The 27,430-nt window shown below is 43.9% G+C and overlaps 1 protein-coding gene across 1 annotated transcript in view; it reads right to left on the reverse strand.

The window, feature by feature from the left end:
* The window catches only part of CD58 (CD58 molecule), a 39,170-nt gene that overhangs the window by 6,030 nt on the left and 5,710 nt on the right, over positions 1-27,430 (reverse strand). The window contains exons 2-9 of the mRNA XM_050893944.1: positions 19,361-19,660; positions 18,467-18,718; positions 16,198-16,293; positions 13,909-13,959; positions 9,546-9,617; positions 5,632-5,700; positions 5,388-5,453; positions 4,978-5,046 (exon numbers count right to left, since the gene is read on the reverse strand). Coding sequence (XP_050749901.1) covers positions 4,978-5,046; positions 5,388-5,453; positions 5,632-5,700; positions 9,546-9,617; positions 13,909-13,959; positions 16,198-16,293; positions 18,467-18,718; positions 19,361-19,660 — 975 coding nt within the window. The remainder of the gene's footprint in view (positions 1-4,977; positions 5,047-5,387; positions 5,454-5,631; positions 5,701-9,545; positions 9,618-13,908; positions 13,960-16,197; positions 16,294-18,466; positions 18,719-19,360; positions 19,661-27,430) is intronic.

Genomic DNA, 27,430 nt, shown 5'->3' on the forward strand with positions numbered 1-27,430 from the left:
ACATTCCTCTGCAACTGGATAAGGTTAAGAACATTTATCCCTTACTGCCAGCCACCTGTTAAACAGCTGGTAATCTGTGGGGCTGTTCTGACTCCATGACTTTGGATCGCATAACTAGGCACTTAAGACACCACTTTTATGCAAAGGTTCAGGTCTACAATCTTAGTATCAGCTGTGCACCACACATGCATGTGATGCTGCTGCTATTTCTTCCACATAGTAATGCCAGGTGCTTTTGAACTTTTCTCTTTTGAGGACTGCAAATAGAGCTCTTATTTGACAAGCAAGGAAACTGAAGGCAAAGGGAAGTTACAGTGCAGGAAGTTAGAATCCAGCAAGTTCAAGACTATGTGCCCAACCTAACTCACTGCATGCAACATGCATCAACCTCTAACCAGGCTGATTTCCAATAAAGCATACACAAGGCCCACTTACATTAGTGTTTCCGTCTTGGTGCACACAGAGAAACAGTACAAGGGAAACCAACCGGATGTGCCAAGGCACTGTGTCATTCAGTCTTTGCTCCTATTTTGATAGCACTACCCCTCCCTTCCACTAGTCTCTAGCTCAGGATCACTCCAACCTAGGATAAGATGCCAGGAGACAGTCTAGGAGAGCAGCATATGGTGACACATGGTACCCATCTCTGTAGACAATAAGAAAAAGAAAGATGTCCCTAGTCTGGTTCTCACAAGGTTCCTGGATAGGCCTGAAGTATTTTTATGATTTGTGTCCTTAAAATCCAAGCAGGTTCACTGCTTTACCTATGACTGACTTATGCCAGCTTGATGACAAGACTAAAGAACGTGATCAAGAAGCCAGCCTGAGGGGCGCTGCTATTTGCTTGTGTCTACGCAGTGAGAGTGCCCGAACATGAAATTAGTGTTCTCCACTCATTTTATAGCTGTGGTAATAAGCACCAGGTTTCACACTCCCCACAGAACATGCAGAAAGTTCTGTCCCCACGCAACTTGCAAACAGCACGAAAGAAAGCACAACTACATCTGATGGCTTGACGTGATGTAACCACATAACTATTTCAGTTCCTAAACCTTTAAGCATGATGTAGGAGCACAGTTTAGCCAAGTAAGTAGCCCTTGCAAAGCAGCATGTCATGTAAGCCACGAATAATACACTGGCTTACTTCATTTGGTCTTCAGTATTACTCCTTGGCAACTAACAGGATCTGACTCAGTTATTACAAGATACCACAGCTTCCTCTCCAGCTATACGGCCCTGTTTCAAGCCTGTTTCCTTGTTTCATGACAGTTTCATTGGCAGTTTCATCTGCATCAGAGTCAGGTTTCTTATACTCAGTCCGAACTCCCTCCCACCCTTCCACTCATCCATGTTTTCTCATGTTCGGAGATCTCTTCCCCCCCCTTTTCAACATTGTCTTCAGCAAATATCTGAATGTGATTGCTTGGCTGGTAATTCAACAGAAGAATCAAAACCTGGCAGAACAGAAAACTGCAGCAGTAAGGTGCCACTAGCTTCCACATTCCTGTGCATTTTGAGAATCTTTAAATGGATTATCTGCACCAGTGGTCTCCAAAGTGGGGTGTGTGTAAGGCAATCCCTTGTGGTGCAGGAAGAAAATATTTTTGCACCATTAATAAAATCTAAAAATTAAAATACTGTTTACTTCATCCTTATCTCACCCTTTTTTAATTTCTATTGTTGTGCACATTTTATAATGTACATAATACTTGAGTACAGTAGCACATGTATATAATTTATAAATAAATGCACATAAATTGGGTGTGTATGTTCAAAATATCTTACTGATGGGGTGAACAATCAAAGAAGTTTGGAGACCACTGATCTACAACACAAAAGCAGAAACCAGTATGAAATGCCCATAGATACACCACTTAACTAAGGGCTATATGACAGACAAAACAACATTTTTCCTTTTCTTTTGAGGAAAGGAAAATTGTTTTCAGTCAATCTGCAAATATCATTTCTTACCAAACAAAAATGCTTTGCTACACACTGGCTTATAGTACACATTTGCTAAAAGCTCTTTTAAATTTTATTTTTAAACATTTAAGTCAGATAAAATTTCAAAACAAGAAGTTTATGGTGACTCAGTTAATAAATTTGGAAACAAAACCTTTCATAGAATATCTCAAGTTGGAAGGGACCCATAAGGATCATAGAGTCCACCTCCCTGCTCCTCTCAGGACTACCTAAAACTAGACCATATGACTAAGAGCGTCGTCCAGATGCATCTTGAACTCTGACAGGCTTGATGCCATAACCACTTCCCTGGGGAGCCTGCTCCAGTGACTGACCACCCTCTCAGTGAAGAGCCTTTTCCTAATGTCCAGTCCGAACTTCCCCCGACGCAGCTTCATTCCATTTCCTCGTGTCCTATCGCTGGTCACCAGAGAGAGGAGATCAGTGCCCCCTCCCCCTCCACTGCCCCCCTTGAGGAAGTTGTAGACTGTGAGGAGGTCACCCCTTTCATTTCACAAATAGCAAAACAATTTCTTCCATCCATTCCTTTCTTCCCTCACCCAGTTTGTTTGCTATAGCTGACCTAATTTCACATCCCTCCAAAATTTTCTTTCTTCACAGATGTTTTATCTATCAAGTACTTTTAAACTAGCTACATTCTTTGTAGAACAGCCAGCACTGTCAAAGGCTTCAACTCTGGGAAACCAGCTCATGCCTTCTACCACCAGGCTCACTCTCAGTTAAACTACAGCTGTTCTACAGCATGCTCAAAGCACAGCAAAGGTTTACAATGTGAGAAAGTAACAGCTTCATGCAACACATTTCACATGCACATCTCAGCCTGTCCTGCTATTACTGCAGTTGCCCCCCCAACCCCTCTCCCTGTCTCCTGCCCTTCCTTCTTTTGAATCCACTGCTGACCAGCATCCCATCGCCTCCAGTATGTCAGCCCAGTGCTTATCGAAGCCCTTTACGATCAGATTTAACCTATTAGTCCAACAGAAGACCACCCAAATTTTTCTGCTGGGTCAGTTTCCTGCTACATGAGGTAGTTAAACTGGCTCAGAGGGGTGTGATGAATATAAGAGCTCGTCCAAAGAGCAAGACCTCCACTTTTAGTGACAGTAAGCGGCCAGATTGGCTCAGGCCATCCTACAAATTATAGTCTACATGGAACAATTTTCACCCATCCACAGGAAAGACAGAGCTCCCTAGAGTCAGAGTAAAGCATGCTTGAACTATGGTAAATTACAGCAAGTCTCTCAAACCCAGATAAGCTGATTGCCCTCATTAGATGGATTCAAAGTTCAGCAATGGTTCTCAGTATCATCTTAATCTGTGTAAGCTTTGCGGACACACCAGCAGTGAGAAAGTTTTATTACATATTTACCTACAGTTTTACTTCTGAAAAATCTTACACAACTCCAGGGAAATTCTTTCTAAGGAGGTCATGCTTGGGAATCAATAAATTCATGACTATTGATGGCAGCTGATTTCACTTCTCCATGCTGCCATTGAATCTGCTAGGTTGGGGAAGTGACTTCTGCCTCTACCACCTGGCTGTCATGAAGACCAAAGACTTTGAGATACAGCACTACACTATGGCTTCAACTATTCTGCCTAGAACCTTCCTGTTTCATGGATAGGAACTTTGGATTTTCTACAGATAAGAGTTCAGCAGGATTTTCTGCAATACTACCAGGTGCTCTGGAAGCCAAAGAGTGTAGTAATTGCTCTGTTGGTGAGGGTTTGACTTTGTGTTCTTTGCCAGATTTAGATGTCTCAGTAAGACTTTTCACTATAAACTGAAGGTCAATGATCTCAGCTCCAAACCTATGATCTTTAACACTTCTTGGGAATCAGTGTGAAACTAATTAGTAACAAGAGTGAAACCAGTTACCATTCCATAGGCTTTCTCTACTCTAGAAAATTTCTAGAGCAACAGTATTTTGGTCTGGATGGATGATAGACCAATGTAAGCCCTTGCCTGTGCAGTTTAAGGATAGCCCTTATATTCTGCTGTTATCAGATTTGGGACAGGACTAATCTGAGTTTTGATATTCTCCATGTTGATGTACTCCAAGAAGCAGCTGTGTGACCTCACAGATGCTCTGGTCTGCACACATACCATAGAAAACAGACTGAGAGGGCAAAACAGCTTTGGAGATATGTAAATGGAGGCCTATTATGCCGCCATAGTAAATGCAGCATACAGAACTGATGACTGAGTAAAGGTTCTAACTAATTCATGGAATATGAAACAGTTTTTGCAAAACAGCATGTCTTTGCAGCCTGAATTTCACTAATATCCATAAGATGTAGTGTTGATCAACTGTTCTCCCATACAAGGTAATAATCAGTTTTCTCATTCCATGTGTCAGCCCTCAGGCCCACTGATCTGTTTATTCAGAAGAGCTTTCCCACAATGTTCATGTAGGTTTAAAAAACAACAAACAACAAGAAAAAACACAAATTAAGTAAACTCTGCATTCTTTGTGACCAAAGAGAACACAGCTGCACACCTAAGCAATTAAAAAACCTTCAGTGTTACACAATATCTCTCTACTTTGATATGATGTTCAACAGCATTCATAATCAACAAGGTAGAATTGCAGTTCAGAAATCTACTGGCACAAAAACATACTGCCTTACTGACACCTCAGCCACTGTAAGCCTTTATCACTTGTTAAGGCATGGAATAAAGTAAAAGTGGGAGCATGAGCAAGAGGTGTGTTATTAATGAATGTTAGTAACATCTAATCCTGCAGTTTTAAACTGGCTAAATCAGCCGGTCTTACTGAACACTTCCACCACAAACATCTGATTCCCTAGCACACATCACACACACATGCCCACCACACACATGCCCCTTCCCTCCTAATAATTCTCACTCTGTTTTCTACTTGAGCAAAAAGGGGTCAGGGTCATACACAGCCTGGCCCAGCACTGCCAATCCCACCCTCTGTGCCAATCTGCACACTCTCCCAAGACACAGGGAGCTTCACCCTCACATACCTTCTTTACTGCAGCTCAGAGAGTTGCTCAGGTGCTCCCCATTTCCACCTTCTGCATCCTGGGTCACTTCTGCAAGGACAAACAGGCAATACTCACAGTCCTGGAGCTCACAACACTCCCCTTCTCTGGCCCAGATGGATCAAGAGTAATCTGACTGAGAGCTGGGCCATTTGTTTGGCATCAATAATAGCCCTGACCAACATCCCTCGCCACCATGGGGCTATCATACACCACCTCCCCGTCTCTCCTCCATACCTGACTCTGCACTGTCCTCATGATCCCTTCCAGACCCTACAAAGGCCAAGCACAGAAGGCACTCGGCACCCATGGTGTCACCCGTAACTTCACATCAAGAAGCGTTAGGCAAAAGTCACAACGAACAAAGACCGCTCCATAGCACAGGCACTTACCTCTTTCATTTATGCCATGGTCATCTGCATGCTTGGCCAGCAAGCTGCTGTTCTCCTTAAAGGTGTCTGAAGAGAGATCAGAAGACAACTACAGTCCCCTGCCTTGCTCAGCTTCAAGGTACTGGCTATCGCATAAGAGTGAGTTACTAGCTACAACTCAACATGTTGCCAACATCATCAGCTAACACCAGAAAGCCAACACCTTTCCCCCAGGACAGCTCCCCACCAGAGAACAGGCACTCACCTCCCTCGGTTACACCATGGTCAACTGCACACTTTGATGTCAGGCTGCTGTGCTGCATGGCAGAGTGTTCTGAAACAAGAGATCACAGGAAAGCTACAGTCCTCCGGAGTGTATCTCACTGCTTAACTTCACAGTGGTATCAGTCATTGCTAGAGATGAGTCACCAGCAACAATTCACAAGACACACAGAATCACTCAGGTTCACTCCGGGAGGGAAACCAGGAGGTCTAACACAACAGCCTCCTCAATGAAAGGTCAACATTCAGTTCTAGACAGGTTGCTCTGGACTTTCTCCAGTCAGGTCTTAAAAACCTCCAAGGTGTCGTGGTTTAACCCCAGCCAGCAACTAAGCACCATGCAGCCACTCACTCACTCACTCCCCCCCTCAGTGGGATGGGGGAGAGAATCAGAAAAAACCCCAAACCTCATGTGTTGAGATAAAGACAGTTTAATAGGACAGAAAAAGAAGGAAAAATAGTGACAATAATAATACTAAAAGAATTAGAATATACAAAACAAGTGATACACAATGCAGTTGCTCACCACCTGCTGACCGATGCGTGAGCAGCGATCCGCCCCTCCCAGCCAACTCCCCCCAGTTTATATACTGGGCATGATGTCATATGGTATGGAATATTCCTTTGGCCAGTTTGGGTCAGCTGTCCTGGCTGTGTCTCCTCCCAGCTTCTTGTGCCCCTCCAGCCTTCTTGCTGGCTGAGCATGAGAAGCTGAAAAATCCTTGACTTAAACACCACTTAGCAACAACTAAAAAAAAACCCAACAGTGTGTTATCAACACTATTTTCCTACTAAATCCAAAACACTGCACTACACCAGCTACTAGGAAGAAAATTAACTTATCCTAGCCGAAACCACAACAAAAGGGTAGAAACTCTACGATGACTCCATGCAGCCTGTCCTAGTGATTAGTTACACTTAGAGGCAGAAATCTTTTTCCTCTTATCCACACAGAATCTCCCCTGCTTCAACTCAGGACCATCACCTTGATATCCCGCTAATACACCTCAGTAAACATCCTGGCTCAGCCTTCCTACTGATATCCCCATAGGTATTGGCAGCTGCTGTTAGGTACCCTGAAAGCCTACTCTTCTCTGGGGTTAAACAAGCCCAGTTTCTTCAGCCTCTCCTCAGAGGAATTGTGCTCCAAGACCCTGACCACGTTGGTGGCACTCTGCTGAACTTGCTCAAATTTATCAGCACTTTTCCAGCAGTGGGTGGGCCACAAACTAGATGTAATACTCTACACGTCACCTAACAAATGCCAAGTAATGGAAAATAACCACTTCCTTTAATCCACTGGCTTAAACACTCCTTAAAACAGCCTAGGATGCTATCAGCCTTCTTTGCTGCCAGGGAGCATTGCTGACTGATAGTGTCCTGTCCATAAAGACTCCCAGGTACCTTTCAGCAGAGCTGCTCCCCTGCCAGTCAGTCCCCAGCCTGCACCAGTGCAGGGTGTTGGTCCATCCAGGTGCAGGACCCTGCATGGCCCCTGCAGAATCTCATGAGGTTCACGCAGGCCTCTATCCCTCCAGCTCCCTCTGAACAACAATCCTGCCCTCATACTGATTGACTGCACTCCACATTTTGCTGTCATCTATAAACTCAATGACACTGTTTTCTCTCCCTTGTCAAGGTCACCAAAAAAGAGTAGACCTCTGCAGTACTCCACTTGCCACTGGCATCCATGTGGAGTACAACCCATTAACCACTACCTGCAGGCTTGACAAGCTAGCAGGTTTTCTACCCATGTAGACAGACATTCATCCAGACTAGGACATCCCAACTTAGGACTCCAACAATGCTGAGGGACACTGCATAAAAAGCCTTGCCAAAGTCAAGGTATATGACACCCATTGTTGTCCCCTCATCTGCAGACCTAGTTATTTCATCCAAGAAAGGTTCTCAACTTGGTCAACTGCAATTTACACTTACTCCCAGTCACCATCTTTCTTCTGTGACCAGAAACACATTCCAAGAAGACTTGCCCCATGATTCTCCCAGGGATGAAAGTGAGCCTGACTGATCTGTAGTTCCACAGATGGATCTATTAGCCTTTTTGGAAGATAGCTGCAATGTTTCCCTTCTTCCAGTTGTCACAGATCTTCCCCAACATGACTTTTGAAGGTGATAAAGAACATCCTCACAATGACATCTGCCAGCTCTTGTAGCAACCCTTGTATCAGATCCCATGGACTGGTTTGGGCCAAGGTTTCTCCAGAAAAATTTGTTGAACTGCACGAGGTTCCTGCCAGCACATTTCTCCAGCCTGTCAAGTTCCCTCTGGATGGCAACACATTCCTTCAGTGTGTCAGCCACTCCTCCCAGTTTTGTATCAGCAAACTTGCTGAAGGCATACTCTGCCCCATCATTCAGATCGTTAATGAAGACGTCAAAGAGGACTGGACCCAGTATTGACCCCTGGGGTACACTACTAGATACTGGCCTCCAACTAGAATTCATACCAGTGATCACAACCCTCTGATCTCAGCCATTCAGCCAGTTTTCCGTCCACATCACTGTCTGCTCATCTAGCCTATACTTCTTTGATATCAGATATCACTAAATCAATCCCCTGTTCAGCAACAGGCCCACATTTTCCTCATTTATTCTTTTACAGATAACCTAGGAGCAGAAGCTGCTCATTGTCCTGGTCATCCCATAGTGGTTTCAAGCCTCCCTGAGCCTTGGCTTTCCTGACACCATGCTTACCTGTCCAGGCAGTGTTCCTAAATTCCTCTATTGTAGCCTGCCCCTGCCTCCACATCTAGTATAAGCAATTTTTGCACTGGAGCCCTGTCAGGAGCTCCCCGACAACCTCCAAGCTGATCTTCTGATTTGCCTGCCTGTTTTCCTGACCATCAGGATGGCCTGTGCTCATGCTTGGAGAAAGTCCTCCTTAAAGGCCTGATGGCTCCCTTGAGCTCCTTTACTCTTCGGAACTGTCTCCCGTGTTATCCTGCCTACCATCTTCCTGAATAAGTGGAAATTTGCTCTCCAAAAGCGCAGGGCCTGTACTCTGGTGCTTACCTCCCTCACTCCTCTCAGGATCTGGAGCTGTTTCTTGGTCACTACAGCCAAGGCAGCCATTCGTGCCCACATCCGCATCCAGTCCTCCTATGTTAGCGAGCAGCAGATAGAGCTGCACGTAAGCCCTTGCTGGCACATCCGGTAGCCTGTGTGAAGAAGTTGTCCCTGACGCTGCCCAGAAATCTTCCTGACTGCTTGAATTGCTGCGTTGCCTTTCCAGCAGATGTCAGGGAGGTTAAAGACAGACAGACACACACACAGAGTACTGTCTTCCACCAGAGGCAACGAAGGACAGCCTGACTCCATTCCACAGAGCAGCAATCTCTCCAAACCAAGCTTTCTCTTGGCAAAGCTTCCTCTTCGTCACATCAATTCTTGCTCCTCACTTAAGTGTTTCATGTGCACACGCTGGGGGACTGGAGGCTCCCTTGCATAGATCTCCCAGCAGGCAGCGTTAACCAGAACACCAGAAGCCAGCACTTCAGCAGGGACTGCTACTTGACCAGTATTCTCATCTCACTCTGACTGGGATTATTTATTTTTATTTTTTTTTTTTTTTTAAACCCCAGTGATTTCCAAAACACACATCCTTCAAGTCCATATCTTCTGCTGGGGTTATTTCCAAGGGTGGTAAACAACGCAAGACTCGCTCTGCCCTTAACTTACAGCCTAAAAGCTGGTTAACTCTGCTCCTGAAACTCCTTCACAGAGGACAGGTATTCAGCATTCATGGCACAATCCCCCCCAATACCTCCATTGAGAAGCATTACACAGAAGTCGCTCTGAGCCTTCAACTCCAAGGGATCCTGGCCAGTTTGCCCACTGGGTCATTAGCACTGACTGCTCCATAGAAGAGGCACTTACCTTCCTGATTTACGTCATTGTTAACTGTCTGCTCGTCTTTCAGGGCACTGTCCTCCTTGTTCAATTCTTTGTCTGAAAAGAGATCAGAGAAGAGCTACAGTCCCTCAGGAGCACACTCCATTGCTTCTTCCCCACACCAGAGATCATTGCTCTGTGCTGCCCAGAGCTCAGCAGCACACCTTCTCCTCTGCAATTGTTACGCACTGCTGTGCTACCAGCAGAAGCCCTATTTAAAATTGCTTTGTACAGGCATTTCAGAGAATATTATAGCCTTGCCTTCTCTTTCCCATCCATACAGCAGTGATTGCATGCTACCTAGGTGCTGCAGGGTGTACTGCGCAAAGGTGCACTGACTCCCCTTCCTGACATTCCCACTCTATACTGCAACAAAATAAAGTATTTTATTTTGTTCCTCTAGTGTCCAGACAATCTTTATTTATGGACCTGATTCTCTTTTGCCTGAACTGTATGTTTCCCTCCTTTCTTCCATAAGACAGGCATAAGATAAGCCTCCTTCTCCTATATCCATGTCTATGTATGTGGAAATAGTTACACAAGTGATAAGACAATCCCACAGTGCACTACACCTTCACCATCAGCTACACAACCCCTGTTTCTTCAGATGAGGAAAGCTATTCTACACCCATTACAATTCATGCAGGAAGAATAAGCAGCAAAACCCAGGGGCTTCTGGGTTTCCTTTTCCTTATTGTCATCATTAACAATTTTTCCCTTAATCAGGAAAAACTTCTGCCTTCTCCAACCCCTTATTATCAGCTACTTGTGGAAAATGTTGGAAGAGTTAGTGAGTGAATGAATCATCAGTGCAACAGCCTGGGGGAAAAAAATTTCTGACTTGAACTATAATGTTCATATTTCACTATCCCTCTGGAGTAAAAAGAACTTCTAGAAAAAATATGAGTCCCAGAATTTCCTTGAAATTTACACTGGCTGTACTAAGAAAACAAAACCGGGGCTTTGCTTAGCTGCCTGATGAATGCAGTCAAAAGACTTTTCTAGAGCACAAAGCAAGTGGAAGATACCACATCCAGAAATGGTGCTTCTCTAAGGAAAGAAGCCTGCTGTATCTCCCAAATTAGCATTTTGCAAGCTTGTAAGCATCCTATTTCTAAATTGGTGTGTTGAGGCTCAGATTTATTTGCCATCAATACAAACAAGACTTTGAAGCCGCAGCATTTTATTATCTTAGGTCCTGCTTGAGGGTTTCTTTCCAGCAGAAAGCAAAGATCACCTACCCATGATGACATACTATAAAAATATCCTTGCACTCTTTTGCATGCAAATAAAAGGCAACAGTAGACAAAAGGGTAATTTGCTTATTTACTATAAAAAGCAGTTCCCTCATACATGCATAGTTCTTTGCACAGATGGTGAAGTGATTTGCAAACACAGCATGCAGCATCATTCTCATCATATCAAGGGGGAGGCTGAAGCTCCAAGAAAGTATTTGCTCAGTGCTGTTCAAACAAACACAAGGATCCAGGTCTTTTTGACTTCTCATCTAGTGATCTACCCATCAACATTTAGTATTCCTAAGGCAACAGGTCTTTCTAGGCCAACAGGGGAATGGTAATCTCTGCACTGAGAACATGCTAATACGTTTTGGACTGCGAAAGGCCGTGTGCAAAATTAAATTCCCCCCTTCATGTTCCCCTGGTTTAGGGCACCATCTCACTTGTTACCTGCTTCAGGCTTTTTATTCTCGTAATCAACAGCTTGTGAAGATGCAGCTGTGAGCAAACAGAAATCCTTTTTAGAAATGTGTATGGAGGTAGTACAATAGTCTGCAAAATATGCAACTCAGCCTTAAAGTGACAGTTTCATTATAACACTTTGACCAGATACTCCTGAGAACTAGTATGTTATGCCACTTCATTGAAGGACTCACAATTAATTTGAACTTCAACTTCCCTCCAGCAACCACTTAAGGTCCCACACCGTAACTAACATTATCTATGCTTATGCCTACAGCTTTACAAAATCTTTCTAAAGTGGGTTTACTTAAGGTGATAAAGCCGTGCAGATTTGCCATAAAAAGCCAGAGACGGCTGAGAAGAGAATCCACATCTCTTTTTTTACTTCATCTATGTGTTGCACTAACACTGTGACTTTAAATCCTTTCTCTTTGCAGACCTTAAAGAATCTCTAAGAGAAACATGGGCCATTCTAAAGTAAATTTAAGTGCAGTACCAAAAGGAGGGGGTTTTGTTCTTTTTTTTTTTCTTCCCTTCCTTCTCCTTTTTTCACCTTCAAATCCATCCGTAGTCTCTAGACTTTAGTGATCTCTGAACCATGGGCTAGAACCACAGCTTTAACAAATGTATGAAAATATCAGAAGAAAAATGAAGTTCTTTATCCAAAATCCTGCTAAAAAGCTCATAAGACTTTGATATGCTGGGGGGTAGAAAGAGATAAAAAACCCAAACAAACCCAACAACAAAAAAACTCCAAACCCTGCTTTCATAGCACTGCCTCCCTACCTGTGGTATCATTTCCAGGCCCATCACCAAGGACCTCATCACATTTTATAACCTCCAAACCCATAAAAACATTAAGAAGCTTCAGAACTTAAAGAACAACATAAATTCAATTAACATACAGAAAACCTCTGCAGAGGTGACAGTAGTTTGCAATTCAAGAAACATCCTCCTCCAGCCTTACACTAACTCCAGCAACTCATGTAAGATACCAGACTGAGTATCCCACATGAAGCCACTGCTAGTTCAACACCAGAACACTCCAACAGGGCACTGAGCTTGAACCTGATGGCGGGAGCTTTGGCCATTCCCCGCTGAAACACTATGTGGTCTGGTGACCACCACAACAAAGTATTTTTTTAAAGTCTTCCCCTGCTCTCCCTAATCTGCTTGACTGCCTAGGGACTGATTTAGTTTGGTTTGTATGAACAGACCACAGTGGTCCAGGCAACAAGACACACACATGTTAAAGCTGGAACACATTAGCCTCATTCACCCTTGTGAAATGAGCACAGACTAAAGGAGTTGTCACCTTCCTTAGCTGCTCACTGTATACAGTGATTCCCACACCCCAACACACAGACCCAGAAGCCAGAGAACTGAGCAATCTTGCTTCAAATTAAAGAAATAAAAAAACAACCCCACACAAAAAAACACCACCACCAAACAAACAATGCTGGATTAGAATGGACAGCAGAAGCACAAGTGGAGATCTGGACAGGAAGACAGGAACGCAGACAACCTGAGAATCTGTACTGCCTGCAGAAGGGCATCATGTAAAGAAATCATGGGTGGGAAGCAGACTGGTAACTAATGGAAAGAGGTGAGAAGTTCCTCCACTGACTGTCTCCTTCCCTCATCTTGACTGTTACAAGGAGAAGACAGGCCTGCAAAATGGAGTAAGAGTGAATCAAAAGGTGCTGCTAACAGATTTTTTCCTGAAACAACTGAAAGGTGTTAGAGAAAGAAAGGAGACAATTGCAACTTGACCCACAGGATCTAAGCATGCACCAGAGTCATGCACCAAAAGCAAAGACCAGAGTTCTGCACACCAGACTAGCAATGTGCCTGTCTTCACCAGTCCTTGGATGGATTTTCAAGATATGACCAAGGTAAACTAACAGCAAACTTCTGCCACAGTGATGTGATAATACCTTCAAGAGTCATCACTAAACCTAGTGCTACATGCACAGCATCAACCCCCACCCACTGGAACCACCAGCTTTCCAAGTCAAATTCAACGCACAGAGAAAAAGGCCAGCTGGCCCATTTCCAAGATAGGCCAGCAAGAAATTTCCACGGGGGACACTGGGAATGAGCAATGTATTACATTCATGCCCAGCCCTAAGCACTTCATATGAATACTAGGTTTAGAAAAATAATCAACCAATTTTCTGAAAGAAGTTCATATAAATGGGACAGGCAGGTAAGATTAAAAGAGATAGGAGAAATATTAACCTCATTTCAGCACGGAAACCAGCCCTAACCAGACAGGTAAAGAGTAAGTTCTCCAACAGACAGGTTGCCCTATAGTATGCGCTTTTCCAGCCCTCATCCTGAGGCCAGCCCTCATTTTCCATTGTCAGAAGCAGAATTCACCTCCAAAGAGAGCTGCTGACCAGGCAAATCTCAGGCCATTCACTGTCAGGAATTCTGCCAGCCCCACTAATATATCCACTAAGTGCAGGTCCCTATGATTACCCAATATTGGGCCTCAATTGAGACTTTGAGGCTGCATGTGCACACACTGAAAATCAACTCAAAAGCTTAGACCCTGCAAAAAAAAGGAAAGAGCAGACCAGACTCCTTGCTCCAACAAACAGCATATGTTTAGAAACATTTATACCCTAATACAGGTTTCTTACCTGAGTTAGGCTGTTCTTGGCTGTCCACAGGGCAAAGTAGCTGATGTTCTCCTATAATGAAATTTATTTATTTTAGAAAGTATGTATTAATGACCTGGAAAAAACAACTACACTCCATAAAACAACTAAGGCCTGAAAGAAGACTTACTCCTTTACCTCTCCAATGAAAGACTATACTGCCACAGAGAAAAAAATTTATAAGCCTAGACCACAAATTGCAGAGCTTAGCAATTTATGCTTCTGAGTCTTGTACTTAAATCAGCAAATCACATCTTCTGTTTGATTATACCCATGCAGTGCTTATCCTACCAAGGTATAACAAGTTTATTTTCTAGCATGGTCAAACCTTCGCTGTTTCAAGGGAAGTAGCTGAATTGTTTTGAGTCTAACCGATGGCCCGTTATTGAGTGACATTCTTTGTGTGTTGATACCAAGCACAGTGTTGTTCAACATCATCAGCATGGACAAGGGCACAGAAGGCACCTTCAGAAAGTTTGCAGATTACATCAAACTGGGGAGAGTAGGGGATACGCTGGAAGGCAGGGCTACCACTCAGAGGGACTTCAACAATCTGGAGGAATGTGCTGGCAGAAAAGATGTGATGTTCAAAGGCAAATGCAAAGTCCTGCACCTCTTGAAATCACCCCATGGAACAGTACAGGCTGAGCTCTGCCTGGCTAGAAAACAGCTCTGCAGAAGAGAACCTGGAAGCCCTGGTGGACGACAAGTTGAACATTAAACAGAAACGTGCCCTTGCAATAGAAGCCTACCAGATACTGGGCTGTGTTAGCAGAAGTGTAGTCAGCCCATTGACAGAAATAATTCTTCCCCTCTATTCAGTATTTGTGACACCACACGTGGAGTACTGTGTCTAGTTTTAGGCTCCCAATTCATGAAAAAACACTGACATTCTGAAGCTAGTCCAGCAAGTGTCCACCAAGATGTTTAGGGGGCAGGAGCTGTGCAAGGAGGTGCTGAGAGAATTGGGTTTGTTCAGCCTAAAGAAAAAGAAGGCTAAGGGGATGGCTAATTGCAGTCTACAACTAACTTACATAGAGAACAAAGGAAACTCCTCTCAGAAGTACAGAACAAAGAGACAGGAGGCAATGGCTGCAAGTTACAAAAGGGAAATCCCTAACAGAAATAAGGAAAATATCCTTCCCCCCAAGGGTGATTCAGCACTTGAACACATGCTGAAAGAGGCTGGGGAACTTCCATCCTTGGAATTATTCAAAGTTTGACTGGACAAGGCCCTGACCAACCTGATCTAGCTTTGAAGTTGGTTCTGCTTTCAGCAGCAAGTTGGATGAAACCTCCAGAGATTCCTTCCCACCTAGTTTATTTTATGATTCCATGCCAACAGAAACTAAATGGAGAACGATCAGCAAAGCATAACATCCACATGAAATATACATCTAGGTATGCTCTGATCAGAACCTCCCTCCAGAATATCATCAACCAGTCCTTCCCAGATAGGAGACGCATCCCATGCTCTTCACCCTGCAGCTACCCCCAAGTGGTGACCGCACCTGGAAGCCAACAGGAATTTTCCATGTAGAGCACCGTTAGGATGAGGCAATTATTCCTGGTTGGGACTCTCTCAAACACAAAGAGAAGAGATGGTGTGCACCTCTTTTTCAAGCGAGAATACGATCTGACATATTAACCTAAAGAGGTGGCAGCAAGAGATACACAGTGATAGCCTACAATTACCATTTCTGAATAAGCTGTCAGATTTACAAAAAAGATACTCAAATTCAGTGTAGGGATGGATCAAGAAACAAATCTGCAATTCCAAGATGATGGCAATACAGGCTGACAAGAGGCACAGAAGTCCCTATGTATTAGTTGAGCACACTGAGTTGTCAGATTAGACTCAGCATAAGGTTTGGGACAGGCTCTGGAACGAGCCTGTCCCAACGATAAATCTGATCTTGAGGGCAGCTTCATGATGCTCTCGAAGGCAGTGAAAGCACCCTCAGGTAGGAATGGGAGAAGCCACAGATACTTGATAAGTAGAAACACACAGTAAATGAAACACTCAGTCTGAGGGAGAAACATGCAAATATAAACTACAGTGTTTCCCAGTATACAGAGCCCAGTGTCCAAGTGCAAGAAAGTTCAGTATTTATTTCCTTCAAATCTATTAGCCTTTGCCTAAGTGGTACTTGTTTGTACTACTGTATTCACAATACATTCCATGGTCAGAAACTTTCACACATTCTACAGAACCTTAGATCAGTGTAATCTTGAAGCATGTTAAGCTCAATTAGGGAATGCTATACGTACCTCTTCTGCGTAGGAATGCTAGTATTCCTACAACTAGAATTAAGAGAACAAAAGCCGCAATAAGACCACCTCTGTTTCTTTTGTGATAGCTGTCTCCTTTAAAAAAAAAAAAAAAAGATTGGTTAGTTAAAAAGCAACTGTGTGATACACTACTTCAGTAGAAATACAACCTTGACTGGTTTATAGCTATTTGTTTTTAAAAAAGTAACCTCAAGAAATTAATGCACCAGAGTCAGTTATTAGCAAAACCCTAAGCCAGCTCCAGGAAAGTTACATGGTAAGTACCTTAGTTCAGGGAAGGCACTTCACCACTTGAAAGGTAATGGCTATTCCATTTTTTTGGCCTATGAAAGGCCGAGCCAGATCTCAGCCAAATGAAATTTCAGCACATCTTATTTTGTGTGTGCATGGCAAGGTTTTGGTAGAACAGAAGCTGCAGGGGTGGCTTCGGTGACAAGATGCCAGAAGCTGCCCCCATGTTGGATGGAGCCAGTTCTGGCCAGCTCCAAGACGGACCCGCCGCTGGCCAAAGCTGAGCCCATCAGTGATGTTGGTAGCACCTCTGCAATAACATATTTAAGAAGGGGTAAAACACTGCTGCACAATAGCAGCTGAGAGAGAGGAGTGAGAATATGCGAGGGAAACAACTATGTAGACACCAACGTCAGTGAAGAAGGGGGAGGAGGTGCTCCAGGCACTGGAGCAGAGATTCCCCTGCAGCTCATGGTAAAGACCATGGTGATGCAGGTTGTACCCCTGCAGCCCATGGAGGCCCACATGGAGCAGATATCCACCTGCAGCCTGTGGAGGAGCCCACACCAGAGCAGGTGGGATGTGCCTGAAGGAGGCTGTGACCCCATGGAAAGCCTGTGCTGGAGCAGGCTCCTGGCAGGACCTGTGACCCCATGGAGAAGAGCTCATGCTGGAGCAGGTTTGCTGGCAAGACCCAGGATCCTGTGGGGGACCCACACTGGAGCAGCCTGTTCCTGAAGGACTGCACCCTGTGGAAAGGACACATGGAAAGGACCTACACTGGAGCAGTTTGTGAAGAACTGCAGCCCATGGAAAGGAACCACATTGGAGAAGTTTGTGAAGGACTGTCTCCTGTGGGTGGGAGCCCACACTGGAGCAGGGCAAGAGTGTGATGAAGAAGGAGCAGCAGAGAGACTGCATAATGAACTGACTGCAACCCCCAATCCCTATCGCCCTGTGTTGCTTGGGGGGAGGAGGTAGAGAAATCGGGAGTGAAGTTGAGCCTGGGAAGAAGGGAGGTGTGGGGGGAAGGTGTTTCATATTTGTTCTTGTTTCTCATTATCCTACTCTGATTTTGATTGACAATAAATTAATGTTCCTCAAGGCATGTCTGTTTTGCCCATGAGGGTAATTGCTGAGTGATCTTCCTGCCCTTATCTCAACCCACAAGGCTTTTGTCGTATTTTCTCCCCCCGTCCCACTGAGGAGGAGCGATAGAGCAGCTTGACGGGCACCTGGCAACCAGCCAAGGTCAACCCACCACATGCCTCATCTCTAACAAGTCTCTAACACATAATTCCAGTGAAGGAGGAAGAATTCTATACTGGTAAACCATGAAAATTACTTTTGCACAGAAGTGGGAAATTTTGTCAGTTAGGAACTGCCTTACATATCCTACAAACCAGATGGTTCCAAATGTGTTCTCATCCTATGTTTAAAAAAATAAAAAAGAAAGCCTCAAGTTGACCTGAAGCTCAGCTGAGGCTGTCCCAAAGCAATAAGCAATAGCAGGAAAACTCTCTTTTCTCCTTTTTATATCTGTCTGTCAAAGAGGAAAAGAAGTATGCTCATTGACTCATGCACATGCTAGATGAGAAATTAGTTTATCTAATAGCTGCTAGATGACTACTTGAAACAACTGAATAGTTTCATTCCAGTTCATGGGAAGCAGTACAAAGAGCATAATAGTCATTAGCATTAATTACACAAGGACAGAAGGTTCAGAAGAGACCTTCTAAGTGCGTCTGCCTCTATTATTACTCATTTCAAGTCACAGCTGAAGGTTTCATTCTGTTGAGATCCCTGCAAAAAGTGTCTTTCCAGGGGGGATCAAAAACTGTCAGCCTCATACCTTTCACCAACCTTAAACACACTTTCAGCAGACAAATGACTTCTGATGCTTTTTACTCTTTAAATTCAGCTTCCTGACAAGTCAGTAGAAACCTTACAGTCAAGTCCATGCTACTTCCCAACCTAGCCTCTCAGACTTGCATATACAACCTGACCCATTCATTACCTTTTTCATCTGGAAAGCATTGAGTCACAGAGATTTCAGAGCTCTTTTCCGTTTGAGAGAATTTAATGAAACATGTAGCTTTCTCAGAAGCATCAACACTCTTAGGGATGAAAACTTCCTGGGTCTGACGAGTGTTTGGTATGCTACTGAACTTCCAAGTGTAAGTCAGAGGCTTCTGGAAATCTGCTGTACATTTTAACACAAGTTTATCACCACTGACGTTGCAACTTATTTCAGGTTCTGAAGGGGGAGCTAAAAGGAGAGAAAACATTCTGTATTACTGTGGTTATACATTGCCTTGAATTTTAGCACAGGACAAGGGCTGGAGCAACAAAAGCAGCAGGAGAGTGTATAGATAAAGTGTACATGCAAGGTGTGCACACGCATGTGTGTGAGAAAGAAACGTATGTCTAAACGTGGCCCTGTTTGTGGTTCTTCAGTGCCTTGTGGTTCACTGTCAATAGGACTGTCAAATACACACTGGTCAAATATATTTCCCAAAGACTACTAGTGAAGCTGCGTAGATCTGCACAGGATGATGCCACAGATATTCCAGCACATATAATATGCCTGCATGAGCATCTTTAGTAGATACATACTGCCTGGGATAACTTGGTCAGCTTGCTTAAAGAGTTTGGTTACCTACCTGAGAGTACACAGTGTGCCATCCACACACATTCTAGAAGTCATTCCAAGGTGAGTAATGATGGGCACACAAATTAGATGCCACCTTTGAAAATTTGTTTAAAGTGCCTAAGCAACTTAACAATAGAGCCAAAGAACAGCCCCCCTCTGTTTCTGCTTGCTTCCCTGACAAATAAACAATCCCCTTTCTAGCCTTCTTAAAGTGAATAAAGTGGTGCAAATTCTTTATGCAGTTCTTCCACTACTTACCTAACACAGCAAGTACGAAGGTTAAGATATAACTTTTTTCCACAGAATCCAAGTAGTCTAACACATATGTGCCAGCATCATTGTTTTCCAAGTTAAATATAGTCAAGGACCCATCCTCCTCGTTAAGCAAGCTTCTGTTCTGGAGAGAAGTAAAATATGTCGGTTTGGTTTGCCCTTCCCATTCAGCCACTTTATCCTTGTTTTTCGTCCAAATAATTTCCACTATTTTTTGGTCTGTTTTTACTGGAAAAGTAAAATTTTCTCCCAAGATGCCAAACAAGTCCTCACAGCGGATGTGTGCTACAGGGGAAAAAAGAAAAACAAGTTGCTTTAACGATTGTTTTATAAACTTTTGCTTGACTATTGCTGTATGCACTATCAGATACATCCAAATTTAGGTTAAAAGCACATCACAATGTTGCGAAGTAAGGCATGTGTCAGTTAAGAATTACCCAAACCCAGCCTGTCTGCACAAACATGTGACAGGCACCACAAAGGGATCCAATTTCCACATTCTGGTCCCAGGTAGAATCATTGTGCTGATCATCTTCCCTATCCTAAATTCCTCTATCCTCAGTACTTTCCCTCTGTTCACTTGAATTAGGCCTCCTGCCTGTGGTCTGGCAAAAAAGATGAAATGAAGAATTGTTATCACCAGCAAAATCTATCTCAGCATCTTGTTGCAGAATGCCCAGACTGAAGCTCCTGCTGAGCAAATAATCTGCAATTTTTCCAGCAGGAATATTCACAGAGTTAGTAAAAAGCACACTTCTGACAAAACTGCTACTCTGTTCAAAGCGCCTGCTCTGAAATCATGGGGATACTATAGATTTCCTTTGGAAATGTCACTTAAGCAAGTTCATTTCACAGCCAACGCATGTGAAATAGCATCCCAGCCTCTGAGATCTAGCAGAGCTGCAAGGAAGAAGTGGGAGCTGTCCAGAAACCTTAACTGCTACCAGTTTTGAATCAATCATATTCTGCTAAAAAAGGCCCAAACATTCAATATAAATAAACAAACAACAACAAAGAAGGGGGATAAGAGATTTTCCCTAGTTTTTATTAAAAACAGCTATATGTGGAAATAAAAAAATCTACTGATCTAACAGATGAGACAAAATTCTGTTGTGGGGAAGGGATATTGTAAACCATTAGCATCTCTGTGTCCCTCCTTCAGTCTTCAGCAATCACCTCCTACTTCCGAACAGCTCCGAATAGCTTTTAAAAAAAGAAAAAAAAAAAATCACAAGTCTACTGCCATGGCAGGCATGTATGTAGACATAGACAAAAACATGTCAATACTGAGTTCAAGTTACACTTGCATTAAGAACTCGATTCCAGTCCATGGTAGCTGCTAACTTTTTACTACTAAATTGAAGGAAGGACATGATTAAGATATGAGTCTCGCATTAAGGCAAAATTCTCAATATATACCATGGAAAACTTCCCTTTAAACAGTAACTGTGCATGGTGAAAGAAATATTTCAGAAGTCTACTCCTCAAGCCAACTGCTCCCAAGTGACAGCTACTACTTTGGGTTTGTTTTGGTTTTGATTTTTTTTTTTTGATTCCTAAATGGCATCGAGTCAAGAACCCGCCAATCCTTATATCATTCTGTGCTTCCCTTGCTTCTCACGTCATCATTGTATGAAAACTTACTACTGTTCATAAAACAATGTGGTTATTACAGCTTTATCACATCAAAACAAGAAGTCACTTCCCTTCACTGTATATAAGTCCAGAAAACAAACAATAGCCCATCTTCCTCCACATCCTATCTCCTTTCCATAGGAAAGCAGTCGGGAGGTCAGCCAAAGATTAGGTTCCCCATCGGCAAAGAACAATGCTCGTCAGCATACTAAGTGTCCTGCTCTTCTGCCTGGTGCCACACCATAGAAACAAAGACTTTCTCAGACAGGAGACTGAAGGCAAGCAATGGGAAACACATTTCTGTGTGCTTGGGTACAGAACTGCACACACAGAAGGTCTTCTCCATGCCTTCTCATGGACTATCCAATTCGTTTGCGATTTACCCATGAAAGTACTCTTCTCATGCCATTACAGTTTCTGCTTCTTGTTGTCTGCACTTATGCAGTGGCCTTTTCCAGGCACAGGAACTGGAAAAGTAAACAGGGTAGAGAGTGCTCAGCTATCACTCTCACATCTTTTCAACACAACCCACCTGCCTTTCTTTGTCTCCTATCCTGTTCAGACAGATTTAAACATCTCACTTGCTCCCGCTGCTCCAGTATTAGCATCTCTTTCCACCCATCTCAATTAATGATTTCCAGAAAAGAGAAGAACCCAGGAGCTCCACCATTTGTGTTTGGAGACCACAGCAGGATGCTGGGCAAGATCAAACACTGTTTTGATCTGATGAAGCTTGGAGTCTTGTTAGAGACTTTTGTTTCATAAAGACAATTTCTAGGAGTGCATTTTCCTCAGGAAGTCATCTCTCACTGCCTAGGGACCTATAGTATTCCTAGCATGGAGAAAAACTCCCTGGTCTACCCACTGTGAAATTCTACCTCTCGGTAACATTGGCTCACAGACAGAACCAAGCTGTGGTGGCTTAACGTCAGCATGCATAAGCCAAGCCACAGTGGCTATTGACAAGAGCAAGGTAACATGACTGTCTTCTGGGCAGAAAGCAGACATTGGCTGGGGACTAAGAACGTGAGCAAGCACAGCCACCACTCCTCAGCCAACCACTAATAACTTCCTAAGCCTGGGTGTTGATGCATGTAAACTCTCCACATCTTTGCCCTCTTTCAGTTAGTCGTAAGAGCTAGGCTGGAGTTATGAGGGTAAGATTGTTTCTTCTTCAAGCCCAGAAATGAGACTAGAGAAAAGCAGAGCTGAAGAGAAAACACGTTTCCCCTCCACAGCTTCTGCTTGGCTTGGGGGAGCACTGCCCTCTTTGGTGCACTCTCTTCTTGCTGGCTGGTGAAACGAAGGCTTGGCAGCAAGGAGCTGAAGAGTTCCTGCCCGAGGACACTCAGGGCTCCCAGAAGCAAGACAGGGAAAAGGTTCAGGATAACCGTCATCTCCTCCCGCCTAAAACCAGGGATCAGACACTTTTACTTCCCTGCTTCACTACTGTAATGAAAACGTGAAGAAACCTCCCACTCAATGCTGTCAGCTTCCTTTTTTCAAGGAAATTATGCATCATACAGAAATGTTGCATAAGGTCTCCATCACATTTCTTTGAGCTTCTAAAGACAGCATGTGTCACTGTATGTTTTCTAAATTTCCAAGGAACCCTTCCCCCTCTTTTCTACTTCATTTTACACGGAGACAGATTTCCCACTCCACAGCAGTTCACTTCTCTGCTGTGAGCAAAGAGGAAGAACTAACAGTCAAACACTTTCTCATACACTCTTTTTCAAAGGCTAGAAGAATGATATTTCTCAGCTTTCTCCCTCTCTCCTTATTTTACCCTATTATTCCAAGATAAAGTTCACACAAGAAAGTAGTGCTGTGCTGGGCCTCCAGTAGCCTCTACAGAAACTGTCAGACTACCTGCTCCTGTATCTCCTTCAACCCACTCCAAATTCCTTCTTATGCCATGTCTCTGTGTTCCATCCTTTCAAACAAGTCACATAACGAAAGTGTTACTGATGAAGAGAAGCTAACATTATGCGAGCAAAGCCTCTTTGCAAACCCACCACCTCATCTCATCTATATCAATCTTCTGTTCCCACTTCTCCAGCAGCCAGATACCTTTGCCTATGCAGCCTTCTCATCCTACCCAGAACTCAGAGCCACGGTCAAGCATTCTGCCTACCACGCATCAGCTGAACGGTGACAACAGCATGGGTGCACAGATTTGACCTGCAGCAAACAGCAAGCCATGAATCTTAGCCTGGTTTGCAGTACATGAAAATATTTCAGATTTTCTCATGTTTGACAATGACTCAGCTAATGCATGTAACCTGGAATTCCATGCTAACCAAATCGTGTCTCTGAACGCAGAGCTTGGATTGCAGTCTATCAAGTTTTAGTATTCACCTGAATAATTCTGACTCTTTAAGCATTTAAGCAGGCTAAAGGTATCCACATGTTCCGTTCAGACTGAGTAAGTGGAACTTAATATTCCATTTATCAGCAATAAATGCTTCACTACTATATTTGCCTACCTGATTTGATTTTCTTCACTACTTTTCTTGGAGCTGATGTAAGGCTTAGTTATTCCGGACAACTTCTGTAAGCCAATTCCCTTTTTATTTTTAATGCTATCATTATAATATTTTTTGGTCTCAAGTACCAATTTGAAATGCATATATGTATTAGGTCTATACAAGCAGCAGTTAGGCTCCCATATTACCATTAAGATGTTAAAATTCCACCTGCTGAAGCTGGGTGGAAAAGTCCTTACTTATTAGCTTATAGCAAGGAACTGTCTGCCTCAGGAGTTGGGCTTTTTAAATAGTGGATTTTTGTTCTATTTTTTGTAACTTCCCAACTACCCCTTTTTCAGGCTTTTTTTTTTTAAATTGTGAATTCCCCCAGCAACTGTAAGCAGAAGAGAGTTACATTCCCTCCTAACCCTCAGAACCACCAGTTGCAGAGAACCCTGAAATAGATGTTCAGTCCAGAAGGACTATCAGACTATTCACTCATAGTCCTCCTAATTCCCCCACAGGCCACGAACACGACCCGCTTCCCAAACTCCAGTAAGAAAGCACTTAGACCCACAGTATAAAAGCACAGGCAAAAGCTACGGCCAGGAAAGAGAGAATGCAGATGACAGTAAGCTGTAGCAGCGTCCCAAGCTGTTGCAAGAGAAAATCAGATTTGTGCAGGAATGACTGCAAATCTTACACGTAACATCAAAAGCAGAGTTTTGCACTTGCATACCGCAGCAAGTTCACAGAGGTATGCGCTGCTACTCCTGGACAATACGGGGCTGCCTGCATCTACAGAGCTTTACACACCAGCAAAGGCAGGACTTAAGGGTGGTTTAACCCCAGCCGGCAGCTAAGCACCATGTAGCCGCTCACTCACTCCCCCCACTCAGTGGGATGGGGGACAGAATAAAAAAACACCAAACCTCGTGGGCTGAGATAAAGACAGTTTAATAGGACAGAAAAGAAGAAAATAATGATAATAAAATGACAATGATAATACTAAAAGAATTAGAACATACAGAACAAGTGATGCACAATTGCTCACCACTCACCAACCGATGTCCAGTTAGCTCCTGAGCAGCTATCCGCCCCTTCCAGCCAACTCCCCCCAGTTTATATACTGGGCAAGATGTCATATGGTATGGAATATCCCTTTGGCCAGTTTGGATCAGCTGTCCTGGCTGTGTTCCCTCCCAGCTTCTTGTGCCCCTCCAGCCTTCTTGCTGGCTGGGCATGAGAAGCTGAAAAATCCTTGACTTAGTATAAACACTACTTAGCAACAACTAAAAACATCAGTATGTTATCAACATTATTTTCCTACTAAATCCAAAACACAGCACTGCACCAGCTACTAAGAAGAAAATTAACTCTATCCCAGCCGAAACCAGGACAGGGTGGCACCCACCAACAAGCCTGGGTCCCTTCCCACCACAAAATCTGTACCTTCGGTTATACCCCTCAGCATGGGCCTAACAACAGGCATCCCTGTGCAAAGGTTACCCAGTCATTTTAAAACCATGCTGCTGACCAAAAGTGTGGGGATGACCTACCCATTCCTCCCTCTCCTTTGTTTTTGTCTGCCTGTTCCTGCAATGAAATAGTCATGCAGAGAGTACAGTCTGCTGAAAGTTAACTTGACACGCACCCCCACTCACAAAAAAAAAAAAAACAAACCCAAACCAGAAAACCCACACAAGGCTTTAATTCCCAGATGTGACTCACTGTGGGAACACTGGTGCTTGTGCACAGAATGGAGCAGAAACAAGTGAGCCGGGGAAGAAATGAGTAAGACTGTCCCTTTGGCCAGCAGCACAGGCCTAGCTCGGAGCGCAGTGGACGCACCCACGCCCTGGAACAGACTTCCTAAAATAGCTAGCAGGAAGTTATAAGGATTGAGCTGCATGTTAAATCCAACCCCTCGTCTCTACCCACTTCACTGAGGGCGCTTGCCTCTCTCCACTCTGGGTTCACAGCCCTAAACCTTCCTAGGACAGAGGTAAAGCCTTCCAAAATGCTGTCGGAGATGGAGACGCTCTGCCTCCCTTTTCTCCAATAACTCACTAGTCAAACCACATGTTCAAGACATTTTCCTGTGTTAAAAAGACAAAATGCACAGTCAACTGAAGAAGAGCCTAAAAACTTCTCACTAGTGTCCTGAGCAGACCAGACCCTCTTGGGCCCAGCTGCATTATAATTCCCTCGTGCACACTGGCACAGACTGAAGAGGAGGAAGAAAGAGCACCCTCCGCTGCACAGCTCATGGAAGCCTACGGTAGGGTTATCAAAGCCTCAGTATGTCACTCTCAGGACCCGGTGGATCCCAGCAGAGCTTAGGTACAAGCAAGATGCAGAAAAGCTTGGCTATGACAAGGACTAGGCAATCACAGATACTTCCAGGGAAAGAAGCTGAGGAACGGGGAAAACAAAGGAGCAAAACATCAGCTCCACAGGAATAAAGGTGCCACCAGGGTCAGACACCAGCTGACTTCGACACCAGAATTGAGAGGAAGGTATAAATCTCCAACAACTTTTCTAAGTTTAGTTCTAAAGATTTTTTTTTTCACAAAAATAATTACAATTATCTGCCAGAATTTTCAGTTCCTCTGCCCTGTTCTCACTTACATCTCTCTTCCATTTGCTGAACTTTGCAGATCTCTCTAGCTCCCTCCTCCCTGCCCAAGCCTCTTCCACTCCCCTTGTCCTCTGAATACTCACCCAGTCTTATTCTTCCTACTACTTGCCATGGTCACTGCTACGATGCACTTGTGTACTAGGTCTGCTTGGGATGGAGTTAATTTTCTTCACAGTAGCCTGTATGGTGCTGTGTTTTAGATCTGTGACCAAAACAGTGTTGATAACACACCAATGTCTTAGCTAGCGCTGAACAGTGCTCGCATAGCATCAAGACCTTCTCTCTTTCTCACTCTGCCCAATCCTAGGAGTAGGCTGGGGATGGACAAGAGGTTGGGAGGGGACAAACCACGACAGCTGACCCCAACTGACCGAAGAGATATTCCCTACCATATGTCATGCTCAGCAATAAAAATGAGGGGGGGAGAGTTTTTACAAAGTAGCCATTGCTCAAAGAAGTTCACTGGTGGGAAGGAGTGAGTGATTGCCTTTGCATCACTTGGTTCCCCTCCCCCTTTGCCTTCCTCCCTTCAGTTACTAAATTGTCTTTATCTCGACCCATGAGTTATTCTTGCTTTTGCCCTCCCGATTCTCTATGCCATCCTGCTGAGGGGGAGTGAGCAAGTGACTGGGTTGGGCTTCACAACTTGTTTCCAGATCTCTAGCCACCTCTGACTCTCCTGTGAGCCAGGAGGATCCAGTTCACAACAGTGCACTGGAAATCCTGGTGGCACCTGAAAGCCTTTGAATTAAGGACAGAATCTGTCCAATCCAAAATTTTGCAGCTCATGCCTGTTTCTTCAAAGATCCGGAAGTGAAGCTCTGAGGCAAGTGCAGTGCATGTCTCAACATGGATACTGATTGCACAGCTCTGGCAAATTTTCTTAACCTTTAAAACTTTGGCTCTTGATATAAAAGCAACTCTGAGAAGATGCCTCTAAATAAACTTCCTGTTAGAAGTATCCACTGGGCTGTGTTTCCAAGTTGGAAAGGATACTCCTTTCTCTGAATGTAAACATGTGGGCTCTTATTTTTGTGGCACCTTCTTGATTTGGGTGTTTTCTTTTTGCCAAAGCCTTGCTTTAGGTTAGTTCTAGGTAATTCTATTCATTTCATACTAAACAAACATCAACAAAAATATTCCATCTCTAATCTGCCTGTTCATACACCAAGATAAAGGTATGTGTACAGTGTCACCAGGGCCACACTAAAGGTAGCAGCAAGAGTAAAAACTTCACAAAATTACTGTTATTTTAGCTAGCATAACATCTCTACCTTTTTAGTACCGTGGTACACTGGCTAACACATT

This window comes from Gymnogyps californianus, chromosome 1, assembly GCF_018139145.2.
Source record: "Gymnogyps californianus isolate 813 chromosome 1, ASM1813914v2, whole genome shotgun sequence".
Taxonomy (NCBI): Eukaryota; Metazoa; Chordata; class Aves; order Accipitriformes; family Cathartidae; genus Gymnogyps; species Gymnogyps californianus.